General features: G+C 37.5%; 1 protein-coding gene across 1 annotated transcript in view; it reads left to right on the top strand.

Annotated features, from left to right (window-relative positions):
• Nucleotides 1-2,639: 2,639 nt before the first annotated feature.
• The window catches only part of Plppr4 (phospholipid phosphatase related 4), a 39,956-nt gene continuing 14,944 nt past the window's right edge, over nt 2,640-27,651 (top strand). Inside the window, exons 1-2 of the mRNA XM_034500653.2 lie at nt 2,640-3,051; nt 24,144-24,329. Coding sequence (XP_034356544.1) covers nt 2,827-3,051; nt 24,144-24,329 — 411 coding nt within the window. The 5' untranslated portion in view covers nt 2,640-2,826. The remainder of the gene's footprint in view (nt 3,052-24,143; nt 24,330-27,651) is intronic.

Genomic DNA, 27,651 nt, shown 5'->3' with positions numbered 1-27,651 from the left:
CAGTGAGGAAGCAGTTTAATATGCTTCCCGGACTGTGAATGTTTTCAATGGAAATTTTGTTCCATTGAAAAAGGGCACCCACTGAAAAAGCAGCTGTCTGACATTTCAAAACAAAATATTTCACAGCACCAATAACCTGGAAAAAATGGCTCAAAATACACTTGACATCATTATTTAATCTGTCAGCTTTCTCAGCTAAGAAGAAAGTGGTTTCTAAGTTGGTTTTAGGTGCCCATAGCCAAGCATAAACCACTTTCACTTTCTTAATAAATATTCTCCTTGGAGTCTTTGTGTGGTATCTGTCTGTAAGGTCATCACATTTATTTAGTTTTCATTCATTAATATTCTTGGAAATGATATTCATTTCCAAGCCCTCAACCTACTTGAAGCACTTGAAAAGACTATGTGAGGACATAATGCCATTTTCAAAAAGAAAAAGTCTTCATAAAGTCTTCATAAGAACTCATCATGTAGCTTTGGGAAGCACGGTCGGTGCTGACAGGAGAATGTTCTGGGAGAAGGCTCCCCAAGAAGAGTGGGAAAGGACACTTGAGCTCAATGCATCAACTCAGTTTCCTTATCTAAAAATAAAAACTTTAGATGGGTGAAATATTTGATCAACTATGAAAAAGGCGATACATTCTAAAAATGAAACAAAATACTGTTAAAGAAAAGAGGATGGGCTGGAGAGATGGCTAAGCAGTTGGAAGCATTGCTCTTCTAGGGGATCTGAGTTCAGTTCTCAACAATCACATGGTGGCTTACGATAACATTTTCTGGTACGTAGCATATATACAGACAAAGCACTCATGGAAGTTAAAGAATAAACCTTTAAAATAAAAAGGAGAAGGAGAAGGAGAGGGACAGAAGAGGCAGAGGAGACGAGGGTGAGGAAGAGAGGAAGAAAGGAGGGGAAAGGAGGAGGCAAAGGGGGAGAGGGGGAGGGGAAGAAGAAAAGAAGGAGGCAGAGGAGGTAGAGGAGGGAAGGGAAGCTTTGACTTGTGACCATTACTTAGTATGTCAAAGAAAATTTGCCCAAGTATCTAAATTTTGAGCAGAATTATAAAGTATGTTAGTGGTTAACTATACAATGTTGATAGAACTGCATTCATGAACAGAGAGACACAGTAAGTACAAATGTCTTAGGTGCCCTCACCATCAGGCCCAGAAAAATCAGTGAAGTCCAACAGGTAGAATGGCCGTCAGGCTCCAAGATAAAATAAAGAGCTGGTGTGTGTGTGTGTGTGTGTGTGTGTGTGTGTGTGTGTGTGTGTGTGTGTGTGTGTGTAGGTTGTTCCACATTGTGGGAAGCTTCTAGAAGGGTAATGAGAGAAATGAAATCAGTAATTACTTTTCAGAAGTACCTTTTGGCTACTATGTGAGGGGTAAGGAATGGCTTGAAAATTGTAGGGACTCTTTTTTTCTGCCAATCAAAACAAGACATGGTAGTGGCTGTGGTGGGAGAGAGTACTCTGTTTTGAACGATAATATAGTCTTTTCTCCAGCTTCTATTCTCTGAGTGAGGTAAAGCTAGCTGGTTGTGTGGCTTTTGAGAAGTTAGGAGAAGATACCCGTGGAACCATGACCAGAGGATGGAACTGTGGCCAACTAAGGAAACACTAGGATCATGAGGTGGGGTTACTTAGGCCATGGTCCCAAGATCACGTGTTGTAGTTTTATTCCACTGTATTTAGCTGTTCAGATAGACATATGATTTACCTGGGGATAGAGTTTCGCTGAATTAGTATGGTACATGAGCAACTACACTGCAGGACTCTGAAACCTAATCTTGGCAAAAGGAGTAGGGGCAAGATGCTGTGGGGTTGGTAAAACATGAATGTTACCAATATGGAGTCTAGCCTGCCAAAACCCAACTGGAGCAGCAATGGAAAAAGCTAGCTGAAAAGTAGGCTGGGGATTCAAAGTCATGTGATTGACAGGGAGACTTTGGAAGAGCAAGAAATGACCTAGAACACATAGAGATAGATGTGGGTGATATCCCCATATGTTGCTTTGTGTCCCTTGAATGTTTCTGCTGTAGCACTTGACACTAGTGGCTGCCAAAAGAATCCAAAAACGTGAGTGCAACCATGGACCCTGACAACCAGGGCTTGGCTTAGACTCCAATGTTTGGCGTCATGCTTCCAGAGTTACGGCAGTTATTCCCACAGTGTACTAGGGAATAAGAATGAGGTTAGAACATTTCCTAAGCTTGGGGCCAGAGACGGTACCGCTTGCTTTCACCCTGTCTCTTCAGATTCAGGAAATTCTCACTTTGTTCCCAAGCTGATTGGAGCTTTTTCTAGGTGCTTTCCTGGGAGTTACCTCCCTAGAGATCAGCAGACAGGGCTGTCACTCTTGGGTAGCAGCCAGCTCCCAGTAAATTCCTTCTATGGCCTACTTGTCAGTATGAAGTCCCAGTTTTAATTTTGCACAGGTGGAGGTCTCTTTTTTACAGCGTTGATAAAGGTGCCGCGCAGGCGTCTGTTATCTAGGAAGGCAAGGCGAACCGCAGGTAGGGGACCACGTGAGACCAGGTGCCTTGGCTCCTCAGCTTTGCTTCTGCAGAAACCAGGAGTGCTTCCCCCCACTCTTCCCTATTTTTGACGTCAAGCTCAGACAGCCAGCAGAGGAGCCTCACAGCTTAGGCGGTGGAGCCCAGGGAGAGTGGCAGGGAGGGGAAGCCATCGCAGCAACAGCTTGAAGAAGGAGCTGGCTATCCCTTGCCCTCAAACCAGGGACTAAAGCCTGGCTGAAGAAGACCTGCGGGCTCAGGGAACCGCGGGGTTACTGCAAAGAGGGGCGGGGAAAAGGCGGGGGCGCTGCATGCAGCGCGCTGGCTCCAGCGGTGCCCGCGGGGAATGTGACATCAGCGGCGCCGGGCGCTTGCGGCTGGAGCAGGCAGCTCGCCTCGGCGGCCGCAAGGTGCACACCTCGCCCGGGGGAGGACTCGGAGCCCGGCAGGTGGCCGGGATGTCGGCGAAGGAGAGGCCAAAGGGCAAAGTGATCAAGGACAGCGTCACCCTCCTGCCCTGTTTTTATTTCGTTGAGGTGAGTTGGCCCAGCGCCCTGGCATAATGCAGATCTTTCCGGACAGCACCGGAGCGAATTCAGGTCCTGGGCAGGATTGGTGACCACACAGGAGCACCAGGGCTTGAGCCACTGCTGTTCCTAAATGCTCGACCCTCCTCTCCCTTTCCTCCCACAGGTTTTTCTCCAGAGCTCCCTTGAGTCTGCTTGTGGACACCTGCCAGCACCGGCTGGTTATCACTAGGGGCGGCATTTTGGGTGGCCTTCCAGGAAGGATACCTGTGAGAGTACTGGTCTAGTTTTTGGCCCTGTAGCGCCAGTGTGCACAGCATACATCAGTGCCCCCGAGGGGGCCATGATGTCTGTATTTTGGAATTTGTGTTTTTCAGTTTGCTGACTATATATCTAGAACTCTGTGAGCTTTTGGTGGGAATTCAAATGCATACAGTTTTGCCTAGACTGTAGGACCAGAGATGTTTACATGGTATTAGGATTACCGGTGGCTTCCGTTAGCCTTCCTAAACCCTTCTCCTACTACAGTTGCTATGGTACTTCATCTGCTTCTTCTAAAATTGGGTCATTTCTAGATGTCAATCACCAACGACTGGCCTTTAGCCATGGTGTATGTGGGTGTGTGCACAGATACATACATAAATTCAGGTATATAAGTATATAGCTCAGTGTAGTTATATGCATAAATAAGTGAATATATATTTCAAATGTATGACATCATCTGAGTTCACATTTTTTTTTTTGTATCTGTGTTTTTATTTTAACCAGAGCAGTATTTCGGTTAAGCAATTAACATGGGGTTGCACTCATAATGAACCTCTGACTTACCTAATGCAGCATTTGAGGGAGGAACAGTTTATGGGAGGGCTGTAAAAGATTGACAGGTGCAAGAATCCATGTACTGTGATCCATTGCATTCGGGAGACATTTTTTAAGCAAGGGGTTTGTTAAATTACAGGTGAAGAGAGGATACATTTAGAAAAAATCTAACAGTTCTAAGGGCAAAACTGTGGTTCGTGGAATTACATCTCAGGTTGGATAGAGAATTTTGAAACGATTGCTGCATTACAAATAGCCTTCCTTCGTTGTCTTTTTAGCCAAACATCAAACATGGAGGTTCTCACTACCAAGAACAGATAGCAGATTCTGTATTTGATGACTGAGAGGCTTATCTGGATTGGAGGAGAGCTACTATCTTGAAACTTGGTGAAGAAATATTCTGTCAAGGCTCTCCTTTGATATCGCTGCACATCTCGAAGTTTCTTTAATTGCCATATATATTTGAAAGATTTAAGTTTTAAGAGAGGTGTATATGACCTGCATAAGTTTCAGAGAAATGACCTGTGGCCCCTTCCCTTCATGTAGGATCTATAGAAAAGAAGCAGAGGTGGGGGGGGGGGGCGGGAGGGAGAGACAGAGAGACAGAGAGACAGAGAGACAGAGAGACAGAGAGACAGAGAGACAGAGAGACAGAGAGACAGAGAGACAGAGACAGCCCTATTTGCTTAAAAGCATTGTTTTATCTATTGTCCTTTTTTTTTTTTTAAAACAAGGAGTCTTGAATCTATTGCTTATGTGATTGAAAACGTGGGCCCAGAAAGCTCCATGAATGGAATCAAGGAATAGGACTCTTGGCTACCTGCTTCTAGATCAGTGGCTAGACCACTTGTGGCATTGTTGACCCATTTAGTTGTGGTTTTTGCTAAAGCACTTTTAATCACATATAAATCTATTACATTTATTAGAGAGAAATTAATAAGTTGGGGGGTTTGTCCTTAAGAGATACTCACCTAAGGTCAGCTGGAAGCTGACTACACTAGAACACAACTGTACGACTTCCAGAAAGGAACCTCAATCAGTGAGGGTACACGCCAAAAAATTCAATCATTCTCTTAAAGAATTGAACTGCTGACTCGTGAGGAACTTTTTATGGAATACATACCCTTTAATCTAGGATCTTAAAAGTAAAGATATTTTATAGTGCATGGGAATTGTATCTCTAGGAAAAAAAAATCTTACAAATAGTTATATATTTTCCAGGAATGGAAATCATTATTTTCACATTTTCACATTGACCCACTCTGACACCTTCTATGAATTCATTAAGAGAGATCACTTGAAGACAATCACTGAGTTTATTCTGAGATTTTCTGTTTGCATTTTCTTATTTTGTTTTTTTGTCTGTGTTTTGAAATGGGATGCCAAGGGAGCCCAAGCTGGCTTCAAACTAACTAGTAGCAAGACTGGCCTTGAACTCTTGACCCTCCTGTCTCTACCTTCCACTTGCTGGGATGAGGGATGTGCACCTCTGTGCCTGCCTCGTGAAGTTTAAATGAGTATCTATGATACTATATTTGGGGCGGTAATAGACTTCTAATAGAGACCTCCAAAATTGGATTGCAAATTATCTCCCTGGAACTTGAATGCACGACGAACCTCTAAAGAGATTGTGTTAGAGAGTAGGCATCGTTCTTCCAGCTATTTAGGAGTTGGCAGCAAGCACTACCCAGCTCCTTAGAAATGACTCACTCTGAACCTAGTGGGAGGAATCTGCAGGATGAGTCTCTTTTGCAAGATGAATAAACAGAGCTTGAATTAACATGTCAGTTAAAAGCATTAGAAGAATGACCTTTGGCTTCGGGACATATTTCCCCATGACCCAGTGATTAGGATAGATAGATCATCGTAGATAGTATAATTGAAGTAACATGAAGACAGTGAGAGGGCCAGTATTCAGGGAAAAAAGTATTCAGGTCTTATGATAGTGGGAACAAAGTCATCTTTCTTTAAGGTATTTGGGTCATTTTAGATTGTTCTTTGCTTCTTGAGTTTTTTATATATTTTTGGGTATTAGCCCTTTATAGGATGTGAGGTTAGTGAAGTTTTTTTCCCAATCTGTAGGTTACTTTTTTTGTCTTATTGACTATGTCCTTTTCCTTACAGAACCTTTTTAGTGTCATGAGGTTCCATTTATCAATTCTTGATCTTAGAGCCTGAGCCATTGGAGTTCTGTGTAGGAAATTTCTTCTGTGCCCATGAGTTTGAGGCTCTTTCCCAATTTCTCTTGTTTTAGATTCAGTAGATCTGGTTTGATATTGAGGTCCTTAATCTACTTGGACTTGAGCTTTGTGCAAGGTGAACAATATGGATCTATTTTCACTTTTCTACATACCAACTGGCAATTACACTGGCACCATTTATTGTAGATGCTTTTTTTTTTCCATTACACAAAGGAACTTAACTGGTAAATTGGACTTTCCCTTGGACCAGAGAGGGTTAAAATAAATCCAGATGCTATTCTGGCAGGAAAATAAGAACATTTGGTTGATTATGAACACAATCAACCTTAAAGTTAGATTGACCTGATTCAAACGTCACCTGTGCTATGTAGTGGGTAATTTTGACCATGTTAGCTCTCTCGGTGCATATTTTCTTTTATGAGCTAAAAATCATGTAGTCTCAATGTGAAGATGCATATATTCATCTCTAATAGAAAAGAAGATGCCTATTTCTTAGCTATAGAGTATACTCCATGGTTAAGGCATCATGCCTGTGTTAAGATGGGTACATTGTGTTCTTTCATTTTCTCTTGTACAATTGCGCTTGACCTGAAGTGGATTCTTTACCTTTCTAGGTTGATCAAGTTATACTTCATTAACTCACACTGTTCCCCAGAAACTGTCACCTCCCGGGTTTTTAGAAGAGGTTTGAGTTTCACAGGATCCCTGGAATCAGTCTGTAATATTGTTCATGGGGAGGGACAGTGGAATGCTCTTAGCTTTCTATAGGGATATGAGTTTTCTTTGTGAAGCCGTTAGAAGAACATGCACCTTCTAGCTCAGTCTTCAGTAGGTCTGTTGTAAAAAAAAAAAAAAAAAAAAAAAAAAAAAGCCAGTGAGTCAGTGACCTTAAGCCCTGTGACCTAACTTCAGTCCATGATACCAATATGCTGGGACGTCTAGAAGGACAAGATAGACTCACTCCCACATGTTACTCTTTTACATCTGTATCAAAATGTACAACATATATACATGTATACATGCATACATTTATGCATACACACACATACATACATACATGTATGCATACATACATACACAATGAATAAATAAATGTAATTTTCAATAAAAGAGCACATTGTTGTCTAGACTTATTAAAAGAAATAGATAGAAATCAAATAACATAGCTGAGCTTATAAAGCAAAGTTCGAGGCAGAGTGGGTGCCTACTCAAACTTCATTCACATTCACCATCACAGACTGGTACACTGCACTTACAGAGAGAATACATGTACAGGCAAAGTTACTTACTCCCTCTGTTTCTTCTCTGTTAAGAACAAGAAAATGGCACCTGGGAGGCTGGGCTGGAATGATCACTTGAGTCCAGAAGTTTGAAACCAGCCTTAGTAACATTTTTTAGATCCCAATTTTTGTTTATTGCCTTGCTTGTTCCTTGATGCTTTGCATCTATTGTATGGCTAGTCCCTCAACCTAGAACTGACCTTAATACTTGCATGTAATTAAAATGGTATAAAAGCAAAAAGGAGGATGGGGGATGGGACCGGGGTTCTAGGGAGGGGAAATGGGGAAAGAGGATGACATCTGAAATGTAAATAAATAAAATATCCAATAAAAGAAAAAAGAAAAAAAGAGAAAAAAACAAGCAGATAGATCAGCAACAACAAAATCGAAAGTTAAGGTAAGGTATGAGAACATGAGAGAGACATGCTTCCTCTGCTCAGCTGTCCTCAAGTGGAAAACGCTCAGCACAAAGACTTAGCAGACAGTATGCACACCCCACACTGTCCCACAAGCCAGCAGTGTTCCTGGGCTAGACAAGGAACAGAGATTCTTCAGCCTACTTAGGCAAAGCACCTCTATAATCCTGTGGGCCCAAGTCACTCTGTTCAGCTTCAAAGTTCAAGCAATCCTGTCTTCGTTCACAACCACCCTTGACAGTAAGTTAATAGGCAGGATGTTTTTTGTTGTTGTTGTTGTTTCTTTTATCTTTGGTTTCACTGATAAAGAGGTTCACAGTTGACAGTAACATCCTGTGGTAGTTTGCAAAGTAAGATGGCTTCTAGAATAGTACCCTACTTTATGGATTAGTTAGATAGTTCAATTTTCCACTGTTCGACATGAGAAAGGAAAGACCAGCTATGGACAGACTGGACCCTTAAACAAGCATATATCTCAGGTAGTACTATATTAACCAAAAACAGACCAATATGTTCTTGCATTTTAATTTACGAAGCCCTCTCCAAGTGATAGCTGTCTCTCCTGTGTTGGTAACTGCAGTGGAGAGCATAGCTAGCACCAGCCAAGGACTTTCCAGACTAATCACTGAGTCTTACTTTCCATGAAGCTGGCAGTCTGGGTGGATCCCCTTTATGCTCAGCCCCTCGCGCTCTGGCTCACAATCTTTTTCTCATTTGTCACACTGCTCAAAGATCATTCAACAACTAATGTAAATACATAATAAATCATTTGTAAAGTCCCCAGATGGAATTTATGAAAGTGAAATAAATGGGCAACAGATTTCTTTTTATTGAAATATTGTTCAGCTTTGTAGCATATTTTTGGATCTGTGAGATAGTGCTTACCTGTAGAAGGGGAAGAAAAGTTGAATGTATTTTAAGGGGATATCCATAAAGACAGGGCCAAAATCTTTTGTTATATGTAAATATATACACATACTCAAAACTCTGCATACAGACACACGTGAGCACTGGGGGGGGGGGGGGTGAGAAAATTATGTGAGAAAATATAAAACAGAATCAGAAACATATAACCAAGGCTTTTTAACCTAAAGGTAAATAAAATGATTTCTTAGGAGAAATTTTTTCAAGATATATTTTTTAACTTTAACTAACATGAATCCACAATATTTCTATGTTCCAGATCATTTTTTCCAAGTTTATATAGCTTATTTGATCTTTCTGCAAAAGATAGTTTATTTTTGTTTTACATGAACATTAATATCAGCAAGAAAAATAATTTCACAACATCACTGAGTTTCCACGTACCAAAATAGTAACTGTGAATTTTCCCATCTTTTCTGGATTGGATAGAGATAGTTTCCTCACAAAACTTCTAAACTCTGCCAAGTGCTATGAGCTGGCAAATCACCCCTCCCCAGTTAGTTACAGTCCACAAATTGATGCAAAGGCAAAAGTAGGAGAGAAGAGAATAGATTTCCAAGTCCTAGAAATGGGGTTCAATGAGGACTCCCCTCCAACAACATAACCTTCTGTTAGTGATGTCTCTCTCGTATTCAAAGGCACAATTCCTATCTTTTCTCCATAAGTACATGTGTTACATTTTTATGTCAGGAAAGTATTAGTTCACTTCTGTCAGCTTACAAGAGAGTTATAATGGTAGTGCTGTTGATGATGGTGGTGACAATCATCATCATCATCATCATAATGATAATAATAATAATAATAATAATAATAATAATAATAATAATAAAGTTTAGTGAATTTCAGGTGTTCTTTATGTGGCAGAAGCTCTGGCTACATTATCACCCATCCCCAGAACCATTACACAAAGGAAGTAGTTTGTTCTTCTTGATTTGATTGTTTTTGTTTTGCTTTTTGTTTGGTTGGTTGGGTGTTTTTTTTTGTTTTTTTTTTTTTTTTTTTGGTTCTATTTTTGTTTTTTGTGACCAGATGTCAATTCTATCCCAAGCTTGTCTCAAACTTGGACCTTTTCGCCTTAGGCTGCCAAGTGTTAGAATTATACCTAGCCTCAAAGTAAGTATTATTATCTTTGCTTTTTAAACAAGAAAACTGTAGGTCAAAGAGATAAATATCTTTGCAGAGACATTTACAGTTAATGGAAGTAGCCAAGATTTGAATCGGGCCCAGTTTTGCTCACACGCTATGATTGTACCATGTTACACCATGCATGCTTCCAGTAACAATGCAGGATTTAGTGATGAAGTCAAATGAAGAGATGCGCCTCTCTTTGACTCGGCTGGCTTTGTAGTACTAGAGGTCGTGCAGTTAGATGAGTCTTGTTGAGAATTTTTCAAAGCCAAAGAATAAAATTTTTCTGTGCATTCCACTATTGAGTTTGACTTTGCTGGTACCATTTCCTGTTTGGTGATGATTTTCTTCTGGCATGGGTATTTTGAAATCCATGATCATTGTGCGCTTGCAAAAATGTCTCCTTTTAGCCAGAACAAATGGCGTTCATCAGGTACCCGCGGAAATTAATGAGGAGCTATGCTCGGGATGGAAGGGAAGCCTTCAAAATGAGTTAAAAGAAAGTGGAATGAGTAGGATAGGGTCACAGAGCAATCCGGCTGGATAAATGACTAGAAGTAAACAGACACAAAGTAAAGCAAATGCAAGCAGCATTAAGAGAGATATCTTAAGAAAACTGAGGTAGAAGAGAATGCATGTGAGCTTATTGGAGATCTGACCTGTGAGCAAACCTTGTAAACCTCCTTAGGCATTCAGATTGTCTAAGATGACTTGCCTTTGAGAAGCAATGATTATTTTTAATGCCGGAAGTGTATATCAGTTGTCATTTACAGAACAAGTGTCCCCTTGGAGTGTGTGGAGACTATAATATACAAAAGCCCGGGCTTTCTCTCAACCAAACACTCTTGTACAAAATACAGAATTAAGCTCTCTCATTACAGAATTAACTGCATAATCCAAAAGCATCTCATATGGTTCTGTCATGTATAAGAAAAGTGTTTTAAAAAGTTAGAGTTAACTAAAGATATGTATGGTTAATATAAGACCAGGACAAAGGTCTCCTAACTTCTATTGTAGGTCTCTTTTCTCATTATTACATTTTTAGAATTCTTTTTATTAAATATATGTTATTTTAAGGATTTGACAAATGAATATAATGAGCTTTGATTATGTCCAACCCCACTCCTCACTCCAGCTCCTTCTAAGCCACCTTCCACATCCTCTTCACAACTTCATATCACCTCTCCTTTTAAAAAGTAATGTACTGAGTCCAGGAAGTAGGGGCTACAACCCTGAAGCAAGTGAATTAACCCTCTCTCAGTGTCCATCAACATTCAATGCTTCCTCAGCTAGGAGCTTGTGAGCTCCCACATTCATGCTGGGATTGTGAAGGACTTGATTTTGAGCAGGGAAAAACCGCTGCTGGGAGCTCATGAATGAGTGGCCCTGTAATGTCTAGAAGATACTATTTCCCAGTAGTGCCCACAGCTCCCAACTCATAGCTCTACAGTCTTTCTGCCTTTTCTTCCACCAAGCTTCCATTCTTTATAAGAGAATGTTCTGGTCTGAGTCAAAGCTTATGCAGGTCATTCTAACTTGGCACGTGGTTGAACTGGGCTTGTGTGCATCCGTTTCTCGGCTTCACACTAAACAGTATGTTATGGCAGTCAGGACTGGATCTGCTTCTCTTATGAGTTATTATCCCATACACTCACACCCTTTTATTATGAAGCATGGATGTATCCAAAGATAAAAGTACTAGAAATTATATTTTTTCCATCAGATTGCCAAACTGTTCACATATAATTTCACAGTTTTTTTTCACTTGATATGAATGGGGTCTCTTACAGAGGAAAGGAAACACTGGAAAAAATAATAATGTATTTAAGAGAGTGTTTATGAAATAACTGAATTTCCCATTATTCTTTAATGTAATTTTGCATATATTGTTATCTCATCTAATTCTCTAACACAGGTTAAAAGCAGATATTAACTCTTGTTTACTAGTAAACTCTAATTTAAGTAGACTGACACAGGTGCATCTAGAGACTTTATTAAAACCCAACTATTAGGGGATAGAGAGATGACTCAGAAGTTTAAACATATTCCCAGCAAGTGTGAAGACAAGAAGTGCATCCTCTGATGCCCAAGTAAGTATCAGGTGGGAATGGTGGGCAACCTTCAGGATATTTCTCCAGAGAAAGCTGGTTAGCAAGATTCACCATACCAGTGAGTTCTAGGTTTGATTGAGAGATCCTGTCTCAATGAATAAGATGCAAGAATAATAGAAGATGGTTCTCAATAGCAATCTCTGGCTACTATATGACAACACACCCATATACATGTTCATCCACACACATGCACATGTGTACATGCACCACACACACACACTTGAAAAAGAGGGAAAGAAAATCAATCAGTGTTGTTCTAGCATCTTATCATTAGGAAACACAAAGTTTATGTTCAAACTGTAAACTGGCTTAATTATGAGGGCCATGGGCATTTCAGGTTTCTGAGTTACTTTCTAGAATAGGTTAGAACTGAAATTTCAGATAACTGTGCAACAGAATAATTCATTTCTGGTCAATTGGGTTTAGAAATGTTGAATGCCAAGGATAAAAATGCTACATATGACATAGTTAATGTTGACTTGTTTGGTTTTTTTTTTCCTGTGAGTCCCTGAAACAACTGGCAATGAGTCCATTGCTGTTTGCTTAGTTGTTTTTAAATCAGAAAAAAAGATGTCAGTCAATGCAGGAAAGGCAATTGCTTGCTTGTTGTAACAAAATGGTTTCTGACTATTTTAAATTTGACCAATCCGTTAGGCATAGTAGGAGAAAAAAGAAATCTGAGTGATTAAAATCAATGCAATTTTGGTAAAAGTAAACAAAATTATCAGTGTACTTAACTGACAACTGTTGCTGAAAATGGGAACAATAAAAATACATGAAAACAGGTTGTCAGCACTTTAATATGGTGCCAAAAGCCTGTGCTTAGGGACTGGTTATAGGTGAACTTCCACCTCAGATGATTTTAGCTGCAGACACTGGTTCCTCGTGCATGGAATCTCAATGGGACCAGTATACTCTGTTAAATAAGGGATGTTAAGATAATGTTTGGGGGTTGATTTGTTTTATAGTTTCATGGCCATCTACTTACCAACTAAATATTTTATTTACTAATTGCTCATGACAGATGGAAACAATATCGAAGGATCACTGGAGTGACTCCTTCCAGAAAGAAAATTTTCAGTAAACTCTTATTGAATGTGTGAAATAAAGTAAGACTAATAGTAGAAATGGTTTTTTTTCTTTTTGTTTTTCCTAGTACTAAGATCAAACCCAGAGTTTCATATACACTTATATAAAGATGTAATAGTGAACTATGTCTCCAGCCCATAGATTTTTAGTAACTGTCATATTTAGTTTGTTGAGATATTTTTACCTGTAAAGGAAATGACAGTGAATGCTATATCGGAAATGTTGCCCTCCCTTTTAGATTAAAAGATTGGAGATTAGTGTCAATGTCTGTTGTCTACATGAGCTCTCATTTTAAAACTGTACTTATTGTATCATTTAATGAGAAAATCCAGTGAATTGTTTAAGATAGTGCAAAAAACAGAATATCCCACATATGTCTGTATGGGTCCTCTTTCCAGATGAAATTTATAATTAGAAGTGGAAAAACATCACTCCGTCTCAGTCTATGCTACCCTTACTTGTCTTTAGAAGATATCAAAAAGTAAAAAAATTCTCAACACCACCCAGCAGATAGTATACAAAGGAAAATAGCTCCACATTTAATTTCAAAGTTCCTTAGTTATTTGGGGAAGGGGTAGATCACTGTAGATATTTCTAAGAAAGGACAGTAGGCACAGTTACTACAAAGATGACCTCAGGAGCCTCATACCTTGAGTTAGCAGTCCAGCTACCAAGCTGAATAACTTCACAAAAAATCATGTAATTTCTCCACACTCCGTTCTCTTATACATAAGACATCTGTAATAGTAGCCTCTTCCTTTAAAAAAATGAATCATTGAGATTGCCTGAACTCAAACATGAAAAATCCTTTAAATAATACCTGTCAAATATCAGGAGCATTAAATTACTACTAGTACCATATTTTTGAAAGTCAGCTATATGTTACAGAAAAGAGAAATTATACCCATAAGAAAAATTTACAAAGCAATTACTTTCAACACATGAAATACTGGTCCACAGCCTCGGGTCTTCATCTCTAATTTGGTTTCAAGAACAAAATTCTTTCCAAGACAATGCACATACTTCAGTGTCTAGTCATGGATGAAGAATCAATCTTCAGCGCCTGGGGTTAAGGCTGCTGCTTACAAATCCCAGCCCCCAAGCCTCATGCTAGGTCAATATTCAGGTAATAAAGCAGCCACTAAGTATTATATTAGGCTTTACAATTAAATGTAATTAGTCTTCTTAGAGCTACAGGAATACAGTTTATATTCAGGCATAAAGACATAGAATAGCATTTCCTATTAACTACTATTGGGAGGGCCCAATTTAAGTCTTTTGTGTTCTTGAATACTTAGAAAATTGTTAGAGTTCAAACAGACCACTAACAAAACTCTAGAAATTGGAAATAAGTTATTTCTGTTGGTGTGTATGGTTGATATAAATAAGACTACTTTTAACTGTGGGTCTTTTTTAACTACACTATAAGACTATACTGTGTGTGTGTGTGTGTGTGTGTGTGTGTGTGTGTGTGTGTGTGTGTGTGTCTGTGTGTGTCTGTGTGTGTCTGTGTGTGTCTGTGTGTGTGTGTGTACATGCACATGTGTGTGTGTCTGTGCATGTGTGTATTTTCATGATGGGAACAACCTAAGCATATGCCATCTCCATTCAGACCATCCACATAGGCATTAACTTATTCTACATTGAGGGCCATAGCTATTTCAGGAATTAAAGAAGTAAAAAGGAACAATTTCTTTACTCTAAAGATCCTGTCATTTGAATAAAGGAGATCGGCAAATGAGCAATGTCTATCCTAAATAATGAGGATGCTGTGATCCAGGCATCCTCGGAACATCATGGTGTTCCTGAGGCAGGAGTCCAGGAAAAGTTCCAAAAGCCAGAAACCTATCAGAGCTTTGTGTTGTGCACAATTTCTAATATAAATAAAACAATTCACTATGGAAGGTAAAAGTGGACAAAATCAGCCCACATCCCAAGTGTTAAAGTTCTTAAGATATCAAAATCAATAAAAACAAGGATGACTTTGGAGAAACTACACAGACCTGCAAATACTCTTATTAGTAGGACTGCAATTTGGAAATGCCCAATATCTCTCATTCTTGGTGCTGCTCAATCCCCTTGCACACATGGCTCCCTCTAACCTTCTGTCCTCTGAGCTGGCATGGTCCCTGACTCCTGGGGCTATCTTTTCCTGAAAAGCATTAGACAAGTGCCAGATGGTAACATGTGATGGAACAGCAGTACGATGTAATGGGGACACAGGATTCCAGGAATTCAGCAGAGCAGAATTCAGTTACAGTCCTGGCCATGCAGACATCAAGTCTATTGTTTAAGTATCTGGGGCAAAGTCCTTATTGGAAAATATATCATAATATTCCCAATGAAGTAACTGAAATTAAATCAGACAAGTAAATGAAAATATGTAAATAAAACCCAGCATCCACATCTCTCTCTTTAGGTATGACTATGCTCAATGAATTCTGTTTTAAGTCAAAGTAAAATGGATCTAGAAAGGACTAATCATAGATTTGAGCAAGTGAAATACTTGTCATTAATGGATGATAAGGAAGAAGTCAGTACAGAAAGTGAATGAGAGTTAAAAGCAAAAGGGTGGGTTTTTTCAAAGCATACAAGTTACCTAAAAGGTCCATTTTCATCTTGGGAAGTATAGTCATTGTTGCACATCAGGGATGAGGGGTAGATACAACTCAAGCAAGGCACTTCAGAGTAACTTGCCTGAACACTGACATTTGGGCAGAAGAATAGTGTTCTTACTGACTTTCTGATGGTTATACAATTTATATAATTTATCTCGACTGCAGTTTTTAAAGCATAAGCTGAGTATGCCAACAAATACTTAGACTACATAAAGTATAAATTCAATTTAGCATTCTACTAAGAACAACACAGCACCTGGCATTAATGCCTATGCCCTAACTGCATACCAAATACTGTAAACAAATTATATTTCCACTTCCTGTCATAGTAACTTCCTGGTCTCTTTCAATTAAATCTCTCAAACATTTAATAATCATATCTAAAACACCGGTTTATATGAAGCTCTTACTTTCAGATTCATGATCTTAGGATGACACAGGTAAGGTATAAATATCTATAATCAAAGACAAATGAACAACTCTTTTAATGAAACTATATATTAAATGTAAAAACTGGGAGCCTCACTTCTAAACAGATGGCAGAAAAAATTATAGAAAGAAAAGATACGAGACAGTGTTTTTGGTTTCAAAAAATGTGAAAATATACCATAATGCAGAGATTTATATGATGTCTTTTTTGAGATGTAAATATGACAGAGGCCTGAGACATGTGTTTTGAGAATGTGTGTGACATGTAGACATAGGTCAGTATTTTTAAAATAGAAAATATACAAAGTCATGAATGCCATTCAGAAAAGGCCTCACATGCTTTGTTATTAGCAGGGTGTTGTTAGTTGCATGGTCAGATGATAATTCTATGAAAATCAGCCTGTTCGTTCTGATAGGGGGAGGAAGAAAGAAACAAACTATGAAAAGGAAATAGACAAGAAACTTTAATGCTTTTTCTTAGACTAGCTATGACTAAAAAAAAAATGTGTGAGGAAACATGTCTTTGATCATGTTGCATGTGGGAGATTTTAGAATCAGATAGCTATAGAAGAAACCCCTTATTTCATTAATAACAAAGGAAGCACCAACAGGTTAAGATCCTGCCCAAATCCTGGAAGCTGCAAAAGCTCTGGGTACTGAGACCAGCACTAGTTTCCTGTGCTCCAACTGTCCCACTTTAATTTGTACTAGCTACATATACTATGTACTATCCTATTTTATATGTGGAAACTAGTTCAGATATCTGGGTCTTAGAATAGTAAATATCATTCTAACCCATTCCTTTATTGAGACTAAAAATGCTGGTTTGCTCTTATAACCCATATAGGTTTATTATTATTCATCTGATCTGGCTTTAAAACCATAATGCTTCATACTATATTTGTAATACTATTTTATTGTCACTAATTTGAGGAAATGTTTTTTTTTTTGTATTGTATACACAAAAAAAAATGTCAAACAATATCATTAAAGCTAGTATAATAGAGAGGAGAAAATGTCTACAAAATAGTATGTTGGCAACTTTTTCAGCAACTTTTTGGTGGTCAGACCTGAATAAAACTATTTTGACCTATTAATATTTTTCTAGTTTGAATTCCATTTCAATGTATGTTTTATGTTTATGTGGAATTTCACATTTTGTGTGTGTGTTCATGTGTGTGTAAATATGTATGTGCATATAAGTGGGAACTAGAAGTTTATGTCGAGCTCCCCCTTCATTCTCCGCTTTACTAGTCTCCATTTTTTTCTTTTGTGTTTGTGTGTGACTGTGTATGTAAGTGCAGATGCACTTGTGTAAAGATCAAAAAAATAGCCTTGAGTTTGGGACACTGGCTAGCTGGCTTAAGAACATCTGGGGGTTCTCCTGTTTCTGCTGCCCATCTCTCTATCAGATCACTGGGACTGGAGATATGGCTACTACAATCATCTTTTATGTGAGATCTGTGTGGTTTTATGAATATCACAGAGGTTCCCAACTGTGATCCTTATGCTTGCTCAGCAAGTGATACACAGGCTGAGCAATATCCCCAGCTTCCTTACTGTACTTTCTGAGGCAGAATCTCTCACTGAGCCAGAGGGTAGAGAGTTCACCTAAAGGCAGCACATCCTGCTAGCTTCTCTCTCTACCTCAGCACTGGGATCACAGCAAAGGCCATCTGGATTATTTTTCATGTGAGTGTTAGTGATCAAACTCAGATCTTCATACTTGCAGCAAACACTTTGTCAACTCATCCATTGCCCCAACCCTAAATTCTTCATTGTAGATGACTTTGGAATATGTCAAAATTGCTTTTAGACGTCCCATTCTAAATTTGTTATTATCTAAAAATGTTCCTTTGAACAATTTGCATAATTATATTCTTTGAGTTCTGGGGGTATTATTCATAGCAAAACCAAGATAAGATTGAAATTTTTGTGCAAGTGTAGTTCTTCAAAAGTGAAGGTGCTTCTTATGTTTAAATACTCCCATGGCTACGCCTGGAGATGCATCCTTCCTCCTTGTAAGTTTTACCACCCAAATATGATATTATAGTTTGCTGTACAGCTGTACTTAAATCACCAAGAAAGATCTCACTTTGAATAACTGCAGAACTATTTTCAGAATCTTTGATCACTCTCTCCCAGGTTTCTCCCAACATTCTCCCCAGGAAATGATCCAGCTGGTCCTACTTGGATCACAAATCCCTGAACCCAACTTTTATTATTTTCTCTTCTTCGGTGACAACCCACTGAATTTTTGTTATGTCTCCACAACTACACTCATAATCACTGAACTCTCTAAAGCTCTAGGTCTGTACCCCATAATAGCCAACTCCTCACTTGGCTGGACAGCTAGGTCTACCCTATATCCACTAATATTCAGGTCACTTAAATTTGAGACTTCTTTCCTCTCCCATGTAAATTGGGCTGTAAACTTAACAATTGCCTTACATTTGTTGCAGAAAACTACACGTTTTTCTAAGCCTTGAAGGGCACACAAATTTTCACTCTGCTCCATCTTTAGAACTCCTGCTCTCTATCCTCAATCCATTCCCAAAGAGACTTTGGTAAAAGATATTTTGAGTTATGTTATACCTCCATATAATCTCTCCACATGTTTCCAGTTTTACTTTATATAAAATCCCAGCTCCCACCCTTAACTCCAGTTCCCTGCCAAGTCTACCTCTCTGAAACCATCTTATTTTCTCCAGTTGAATAAATTAGACTGCATCTAAGCTAAGTCTTACTAAGGTATAGAGAATCCAGGAGCTGAAATGTTCCTTCCTTCTTCTTTAGACAATGCAGTTTTCCCAAGATTCTTTCTTCATTTTATCCACTTTCCTCAACTAGAAAGAATATCCATGAGATTAAGGTCTCTGTTTGATCAAAACCTAAACAATGACTCCTGTGAGCAGGCAGGCTCTCAACAGAGATTTATGAAAGAAAAGTGTAAGCTGATTATCCAACAGCATTATGTATGTTGAGTGACTACTTATGAAGATGCTGCCACTGCCTTAAGAGGTTCTTCTAGGATTCTGAATCCACTGTGTTCATGAAAGAGACCCAAGACAGGAACCAACATGTGCTCTACCAGGTGGAGAGCAAAATGAATGCTCCCCAGTGGAGTGGAACTGTGTCCTTATTACCAGCGTGCTACCTGCAAGTAAGCTAGAAAAGATGTCCTGTCCTAGAAAAGATGTCAGAATGGACTGCATAAATATGTCACCAAAACTGATACATACTGTAGGTTTGTATTTTTAAACTGATATGAGAAAAAGCAGCATTACCCAGCAAACATGATCTCCTAGTACCTTTTTATAAAATACCTTAGCTCTGTGCTCCAAAAGTTAATGTCTTATTTTCTCTTAAATTGCCCTATCATTTTCACTTGCAAGTTCCTTAGTATATGGTAATTATAAGAATCAATCTGTTCCTTTTGAGAATAACTTTTCTATTTTTTGGGTAATTTCCCTCCTCTCTATGACTGCATAAAGCAGGCTGGCTCACACTTTTTTTCTTAGCTGTATCACAAGAAATAAAACATCTATAATTGCCTATATAGACAATCTCAATCATTAAATTTTCACAATCTCATTTAAAATGCTATCAAAGTCTGAACCTATTATGTACATATAAAATTTTATATATGTATGCCCAAATTGGCACATTTCTCCTGTTAACTTTTCTGCATTCAAAAGAAACTTATCCTGCTAAGTACCTCAAAGATAAAAAGATACTTTAGAAGACAAGTATGACAGAAAAAAAATATGATTTAATTCACTGCACTTGGGTGATAAGACACACACACACACACACACACACACACACAATGAAAAAGACAGTAACTAAATGACCTTTAAGGAAAAAATGGAGATGTTAACATCAAAAAGATAAAAAGTTATTCCTTGCTTTGAAAACAAGTAAAGGTAATGAAACAGGCTTCTACTGAAACCCAGATACCTACTGCATAGCTACAAAAATTGGCTAATGTGGTAAAGACAACAAGACTTAAATATTAGTAAAAGAAATTACTTCAATTCACATGTCAATCTATTGTCTGTGTGTCTCTATGTGTGTGCATCTATCTGGAAGTCATTATGATATTAGCAAACATTAATGACAATATAGAAAGATTAAACCATAGCCTGAAGATTTTTAGTTTGAGAAAATATCAGACCCATTCCATAGCAGATCACTACAAAAAAAAAAAAAAAAAAGCCAACATGCAACAATTTCATGAAAATGGGTGCTAGGAAATTAAGGTGAAAATCAAGAAGTATATTGCTAACATTATACAATCACATTGAACAGTTTTAGATGATGACCAGCCTTTTTCTGCAGGGCATTCATTTCAGGTACTTTTGTGGCTACCTGAAGGTGCTTCTAGAAACCCTATACACATTTTTCTTTGAACACAGCCTTATGATAAGGCTTAACTTAGGAATTAGGGACCGTGAGTAATTAGCAACACCAATAATAAATTTGGACAATTATCATATCCTATAATAAACTTTATTGTAAGCTTTTACAAATTTATCGTTTGATTTGTCTGCTTAATTTTTTTAATGTCATGGATACCTAAATTCATGGAAAGATAAAGAAATGTTCATAAGGGGATCAAAGTATACTAGTCTCTATCCCAGGAACTGTGTCATCTGGTTTGCAATAGTTCATTTTATCTTATCATCTGACTGGCAGTGATGGGTGCTCCCAATGTAGCTTCATAGATAAGAAAATTGAAATTTATAATTACTTCCAAGGTCATCTCTGATAGAAGTGAACATACTGCCAACAGAACCTCACAGTCACGTGAAAGCCATCCACTCCTGCACTGGTTCCACTGCACTGGAAAACTTCTAAAGCATTAATGTCCATTTCCCATTCACACACATTGAGAATATTAGCCTCATTCTTTGGCTGTGTCTTCACTAACACAGTTGAGCACAGTTTATGTGTAAAGCACTCATTCACAAAAGTCCAATGAGGAATGTGTCTCTGCTAAGGAAGGCCAACTTCATTTTCAGGCTGCTCATTATTGATAAAAATTTTGCTCACCTTTTTTCAGGAGACAATAAAGTCACCTTGTAAGTCTATGACCACTTAAAAATCGATCATCAAATATTAATTGTGTGGACACTGAAGATCTCAAATCCAATTCCTGTGTGCAAAATACATATAGAAAATTCAAGAAATTTTCCAGGAAAATTGAAAGTGGATGGAGAAATCAGATTTAAAGTGAAATATTTTATTTAGCATTAGGCAGAGCTTGGGGAATCCTATGGAAAAGAGGGAGAAATGATTGAAGGAGCCAGAGGGGTCAAGTATCACAAGAAAACCTAGAGAATTAACTAATATGTGCTCATGGGAGCTCACAGAGACTGAACCATCAGCCAAAGAGCATGCATGGCATTACTTAGGCACCAAACACCTATATAACAGATGTGCAGCTTGGTCTTCATGTGGTACCCCTAACAACTGGATCAGGTGCTGTCTCTGATTCTGTTGTCTCCCTTTGGATCCCTTTTCCCTAATAGGCTGCCTTTTCTAGGCTCAGTAGGAAATGTGCCTAGTTCTACTGCAACTTGATATTCCAAAGCAGGTTGATATCCAAGGGAGGCCTCTCCTTCTCTGAGGATAGGGTGATGGGGAAGGTGAAGTGAGAGAGAGGGACTAGAAGGAGAGGAGGGAAGGGAAGCTGTGATTGGGATGTAAAGTATAATTTTAAAAGTAAAGAGAATCTTTTAACTTTTATAGAAACCACACATTTAAGATAAAGTCTGTTTAGACTAATTAATACATACTTCAACTAAGAGTAACAAATACAGAAAAAACACAAGCTAACAGTAATCTTTTAAATTGATTCTAGCCATATTTCATTATATTAATGTTTATTTCTGTTTAATTTTAGGGAAGGACAACAAAATAGTGTTTAATACATAAGATTTGAAGTGAGCTTGGTTCAAAGTCTCAGCCACTTGCTGTTATGACTGCTGTCATGATGATATTTAAATTAAGTGAGTTAAAAATCAATGAATTAATTGCCAAAACAAAATTTTCAGGCATGTAGGAAGTGATATATTTGCTAAATTAAGGTAAAATATATTAATGTAGATTGCAATGAAAATTTTAGTCATACACGCGTATCAGGAAGAGCTGTTTTATTGGTCAAAATGAAAAGTTACTATTCCTGTACATCAGATTATGAAAGAGTATAAAGAAATAACCAGCTCTATGGGGTCATCAAAAGATAATGGATAAGATAAAGCATAAATATTTCAATGTAATGTTTTGTTCTATGAAAACCACCCACTTGAAAACCAGAAAGACAGCCGGGCGGTGGTGGTGCACGCCTTTAATCCCAGCACTTGGGAGGCAGAGGCAGGCAGATTTCTGAGTTCAAGGCCAGCCTTGAGTTCCAGGACAGCCAGGACTACACAGAAAAACCCTGTCTTAAAAAAAAAAAAAGAAAAAAGAAAAAAGAAAAAAGAAAAGAAAACCAGAAAGACAAAAATAGATTAATCACTGTTTATTACGAAACTTTCCAATAAGCCTAATTCCCACTTCATTACATAAAAAGACTTCTTGGAAGTAGAAAGTGTGATTCCATATTACGTATTTATATTTTAAACAAATAACCAGAAATAATTATTGATTACTAATGTTCTCATATATGGTTTGGCTATATAAACATTCCATAAACAGTAAAACTTTAAACTGAAAGAATGGTCATGTTGGGAGACAGGAATATTTGTGGAGGCAGGAGACGTCAGGACATATGTGTCTTCTTCAGTCACTCTTGGTCTTACCTTGAGATGGGCCTTCTTGAAAAACGGTTAGAAACTACACTGTAATTAATCTAAAGGTAGCCAAACAGATGGCCAATGAAATTAAAATTTTAGATAAACAATAATTTTCAGTGTATTTCTCAATCATTACATAGGATATTCTTACAATAAAAATAAGTTACTGCAATCAGAAGTTTTTATTTCACTGACTGGCATGCATTTTTTTTTATTTGCTAAATGTGATAATGCAATTTACTTACTGTAATGCTTTAAGGTTTACACATTTATTCAGTCAGTCATTTATTGATAAGTTGTTATTGGCCATTAAAAACTACCAAATGATGTATTGGCTGTTTAAATGTGCTAGTAATAGTTTCATGCTTCAAGGACTCAGCAATAAATAATATTGGCAGATTCTCACTTTCTTAAGTGGTTTTTTAATAATAATTTATAGATGAAAACCAAACAAGTTAATTATTAATTTTAATAGCATAATGTTAATTGCTAAGTTATTTTGATTAATGAGTGCCATTAAGAAAAATCAAGATAGATGACAAAGTTGAGGAGGATCAAATGTCACTATGGCTGGAGGATTCTGGGCAGTACCATTAATGATAGGGAAATGCCCTTCGTGCAAAGAGCTAGGGAGAGGACCTGAAAGGAAGGAGGCACAGATGCAAAGGACCTTGGGCAGCAGTACATTTGACTCCCACAGGGCAAGCATGAAGAACCACCATAGTGTGGTCAGCACAGAGTTGAGGAGTGGTAGGACTGTCACTAAAAGACTTGGAGACTAAGACTAACTCCTGATATTGATGAAGGGTCAAATCCATGATGTAGAACTAGAATTTTCTTCATGGTAGACAGTTGGATTTGGTTCAGATGAGAATAACAACCAGCAGGATGGTTAAGGTGGGAAGGAATGAACTGGAATATTCCCAGAAGTCTCCATGTGATGTTAATGGGTGAGGGGAGCAGATGGGAGAATTGGTAAATAAAGAGAAAGATGGCGGGCTGGAGAGATGGCTCAGCCGTTAAAGGCTAGGCTCACAACCAAAAATATAAGAGAAAGATGGCATCACTAGGTGAAGGGTGAGAGACTGAGAGCAGCCTGGTAAAGCAGATGAGTAGGAAGAGTTCTGTGAATGTCAAATCCACAGCACTTTACGATTGTACTTTATTCTGGCCCACAGAAGGGCCATGAGAAGGGAGAAATCCTATCAGTTTCAAAGGTCAACATGTACTGATTCTATTTGTCCTATTTACAAAAATAGACCATGTCCTGTGTCTTTCACCTGCAGTTGCCTATATTGGCATCATCGGTGGTTAGCCTCTACTTCCTGGAACTCACAGATGTCTTCAAACCTGTGCACTCTGGATTTAGTTGCTATGACAGGAGTCTTAGCATGCCCTACATTGAGCCAACCCAGGAGGCCATTCCATTCCTCATGTTGCTTAGCTTGGCTTTTGCTGGACCTGCAATTACGGTAAGAATTGACCCTCAAATTGTATTGTTCAGTCCCAGAGAACAAAAAATGATCCAGTTTGTGTAGTAAATGTACAGGGGGGACAAAGAAAGAAAGAAAAGGTGAACTCTAACCTTTCCACTGGAAGATCTTGTCTGGGATACACTGTATATATTGACATTATCATGTAATTGATTTCTTAACATTATTGGCATGTAAAGTTAAAAAAAGACTACAAGATTTCCAAAATTATCTGCTTGCATTTTTATATCATTATGAAAAAGGATTTGTAATCACACAATTCTTTTTAACAGGTACTATTAAATTGCTGATATACTTCTAAATGATGTATTTTTCACATGTTTGTTTGCTACTTGGACTCTAGAAAATTGAAAATAATCATATGCTCAACAGATTCTCTCCTCAAAAATGATTTTTGATAACATTTATAGGTTCATTTTTACAAAAGTAACACTTTATGCTGATTATGTGTAGTGAGGCATAACAATTGTAAAGAGTTTACAACTCACCTTTCAGGCATGTGTGCATTCCCCCCCATCTTGTTAACATGTATACACACACACATGGATAGAGAGACACACAGAATGAGATCTTTCAGATTCACAGCAGGCATTTACATTTTAAGGCATACATACATACATACATACATACATATATACATATATATGTATGTATGTGTGTATTTATACATGTATGTATACATATATAAACATGTATGTTTATATATGTATGCATACCTCAATAAAGTAAATTAAAACACAGAAACACAGATTTTTTTATTTTTAAACTTTATTATTAAAAATGTTTTATCAAAATATCACACACTAAAATTAGCCAGACTAAACACTATATGATTCAATAAACTTTTTCCAATTTCAATAGCCATTCAGAACAGAACCTGTGGAGCTTCGCATTTTGTTTTATACATTTAGTAATGCTTTTATACACATATCTACAACTGAAAATGAAAAATCCATGACAGGTTACAACTTTTAAAAAAGGTTATTTTATATCTTTCTTTATAATGAATATATAATCATTGCTGCATTCAGTCAATCTTCATCCCCTAATATTTAGTTTTTTTCTTTGTTCTTTATTCTACATGGTATACTGTATCCACATATACACTTGTTTGTTGCATGCTGGCTATGTATGTTATGTATTACTAGCTAGAGACTGTATATGATCAAGAGCAAGCAGATTTTTTTATCTGAGATTGGATATTATTGCACATTGAATTCATGCATTTACCTACAGGATTGAAACTGCAGTTTTCTTTAGAGCAGAATAGTATTCCATTCTATACACATAGAATTTTTCATTATCTATTCATTTGTTGATGGACAACTAAGTTGATTCTGACTCATTACTGTAGTGACTAAGGCAGCAATAAATAATGGTGTACAAATATATCTAGGATAGGGTATGGAATTCTTTGAGTATGTGCCCAAGAGTGAAATATTGGAGTCATATAGAGTTCTATTTTTAATTTTTTGAGAAATTTCCAAACTGATTTCCACAGTAGCTGTATTAATTTTTGCCTCCACAAGACTAAATTAAATAAGTCTTTTCTCCACATCTTTTCCAACCTTTCTTGTCACATTTATTGATGATAGCCATTCGGGCTAAGAGAAAGTAATATCTTAAAATAATTTTACTTTTCATATTTCTAACAGCAAAAAATACTGATCACTTTAAAAAATATTTATTGGTTGTTTCTTTTATAAAAATTATCAGTTCATTTGGCTATTTTTGGTTGGCAACTTTATTTCCTAAGTATTTAATTTATAAAACAGTTGTTTTGATGTGTTAATACACATCACAAAAAACATTTTTATGTAAATCCATTAATAAATAAGGTTATCCAAGTCTTGCTGTCATTTCTTCTACCTCCACACTATTAGCCTAAAGGACAAGAAACATGTTTCTAGGGTGGTGGTATTTATCTCCAGTCTTTTCATCACACCCATAAATGTTGGGCAAATATTATTAAATTAAAAGGCATGCTTAAATGCAGCTCTTAGGAAATTCTTTCTTGCACAGGGCTTTTGAGTTTCAGAACATCAGCAGTTTTTAAAAGCTTTTTTATAGACCTCCTAAACTTTATTCTTTCATGTACCCATTAGTTTTCTAGGGAGAGGAGGTGGGGAAAGGAGATGGCATCTGAAATGTAAATAAAATATCCAATAAAAAAAACAAAGTACTACTCCAACAGTAAATAATAATATTATTTGTACTAGAAATATAGTTAATAAAATATTTCAGTAAAATAATTAAAGCCTAATTTATTCAATTGTAAATTAATGTTATTGAGCTCCTATGAATTCAGAAGGATTGGAATTATTAGTTATGCACATCGAGGCAGAGAGAGAAACCATTTTTAAAACCTTTTTTTAGAAAACTTTTTAATGGATGATAATTTCCTCAACTAGTAATGCCTTACCTTCAGTTTGCTTAGTCATTTGACCATAACAGTGAAAGATATTTGTTTTAAACCTCTCACACCAGAAAACATTTCTCAGTTGCTGTTCACTATCAGGATTGTTTATCACATGATGCTTTCTCTCCTGACATGGTTGCATGTACTGGGGACAGTGACCTTGGCCTCATCATAGTCTTCCTTCTTCTCTTGACTCCCTTAAGTCTAATCTTAAACTCTCAATACACAAGTTAGGGATACTTCCAAGGGCTTTGGGGTTTGAAGACCTGAGAAATCAAGATGTCTACTACCCTTCTTTTCACTGAGCAGACCTGGGGAGCCCAGGGTCACTTCCTTCAATGGGTCATTTCTATAGGGTCTCCATCCTTTATGTTTCTTAATGTAAATCCATTAATGTTTATAATTCAATATGGTCCCCCATCCAATAAAGGCCTCCAAGGTATCAGTGATGCTTTTCATCAACAATGGTTTCAAAGACCTCGAGAGAACATTATTAAGATGAACTTTGGCATCTCTCATATATGACAGAATCTGAAACTCTGCTCTTGCCAAATATATAAAATTCTTCTAATTTTGTTCTGATTTCCTTTTTCTTTCTATTTTTAAGGACTTCCCCCATAAACAAGTGCTTTTCTCAGCATTGAGTATGTGGCAAGACAGGAGACAGTAATTCTGTCTATAATCTTACTGACAACCACCTCATTCAGTCCTTCCTCCTTCCCTTTCTTCAAAGTGAATGTGAACAGACTCTAATCTCTGAACATCAAAGATGCTGGTTTTCTTTTCATCTTTGTAGCTGAATAAACTTATTACAAAATTGGGATCTTCCTGGGAAAGTAGGAAGACAGATTTGGCTTAGATCTTACAACAGACTGGTATAAG

Source organism: Arvicanthis niloticus, chromosome 4, assembly GCF_011762505.2.
Source record: "Arvicanthis niloticus isolate mArvNil1 chromosome 4, mArvNil1.pat.X, whole genome shotgun sequence".
Classification (NCBI taxonomy): Eukaryota; Metazoa; Chordata; class Mammalia; order Rodentia; family Muridae; genus Arvicanthis; species Arvicanthis niloticus.
This window is presented reverse-complemented; position numbering and strand designations above follow the sequence as displayed.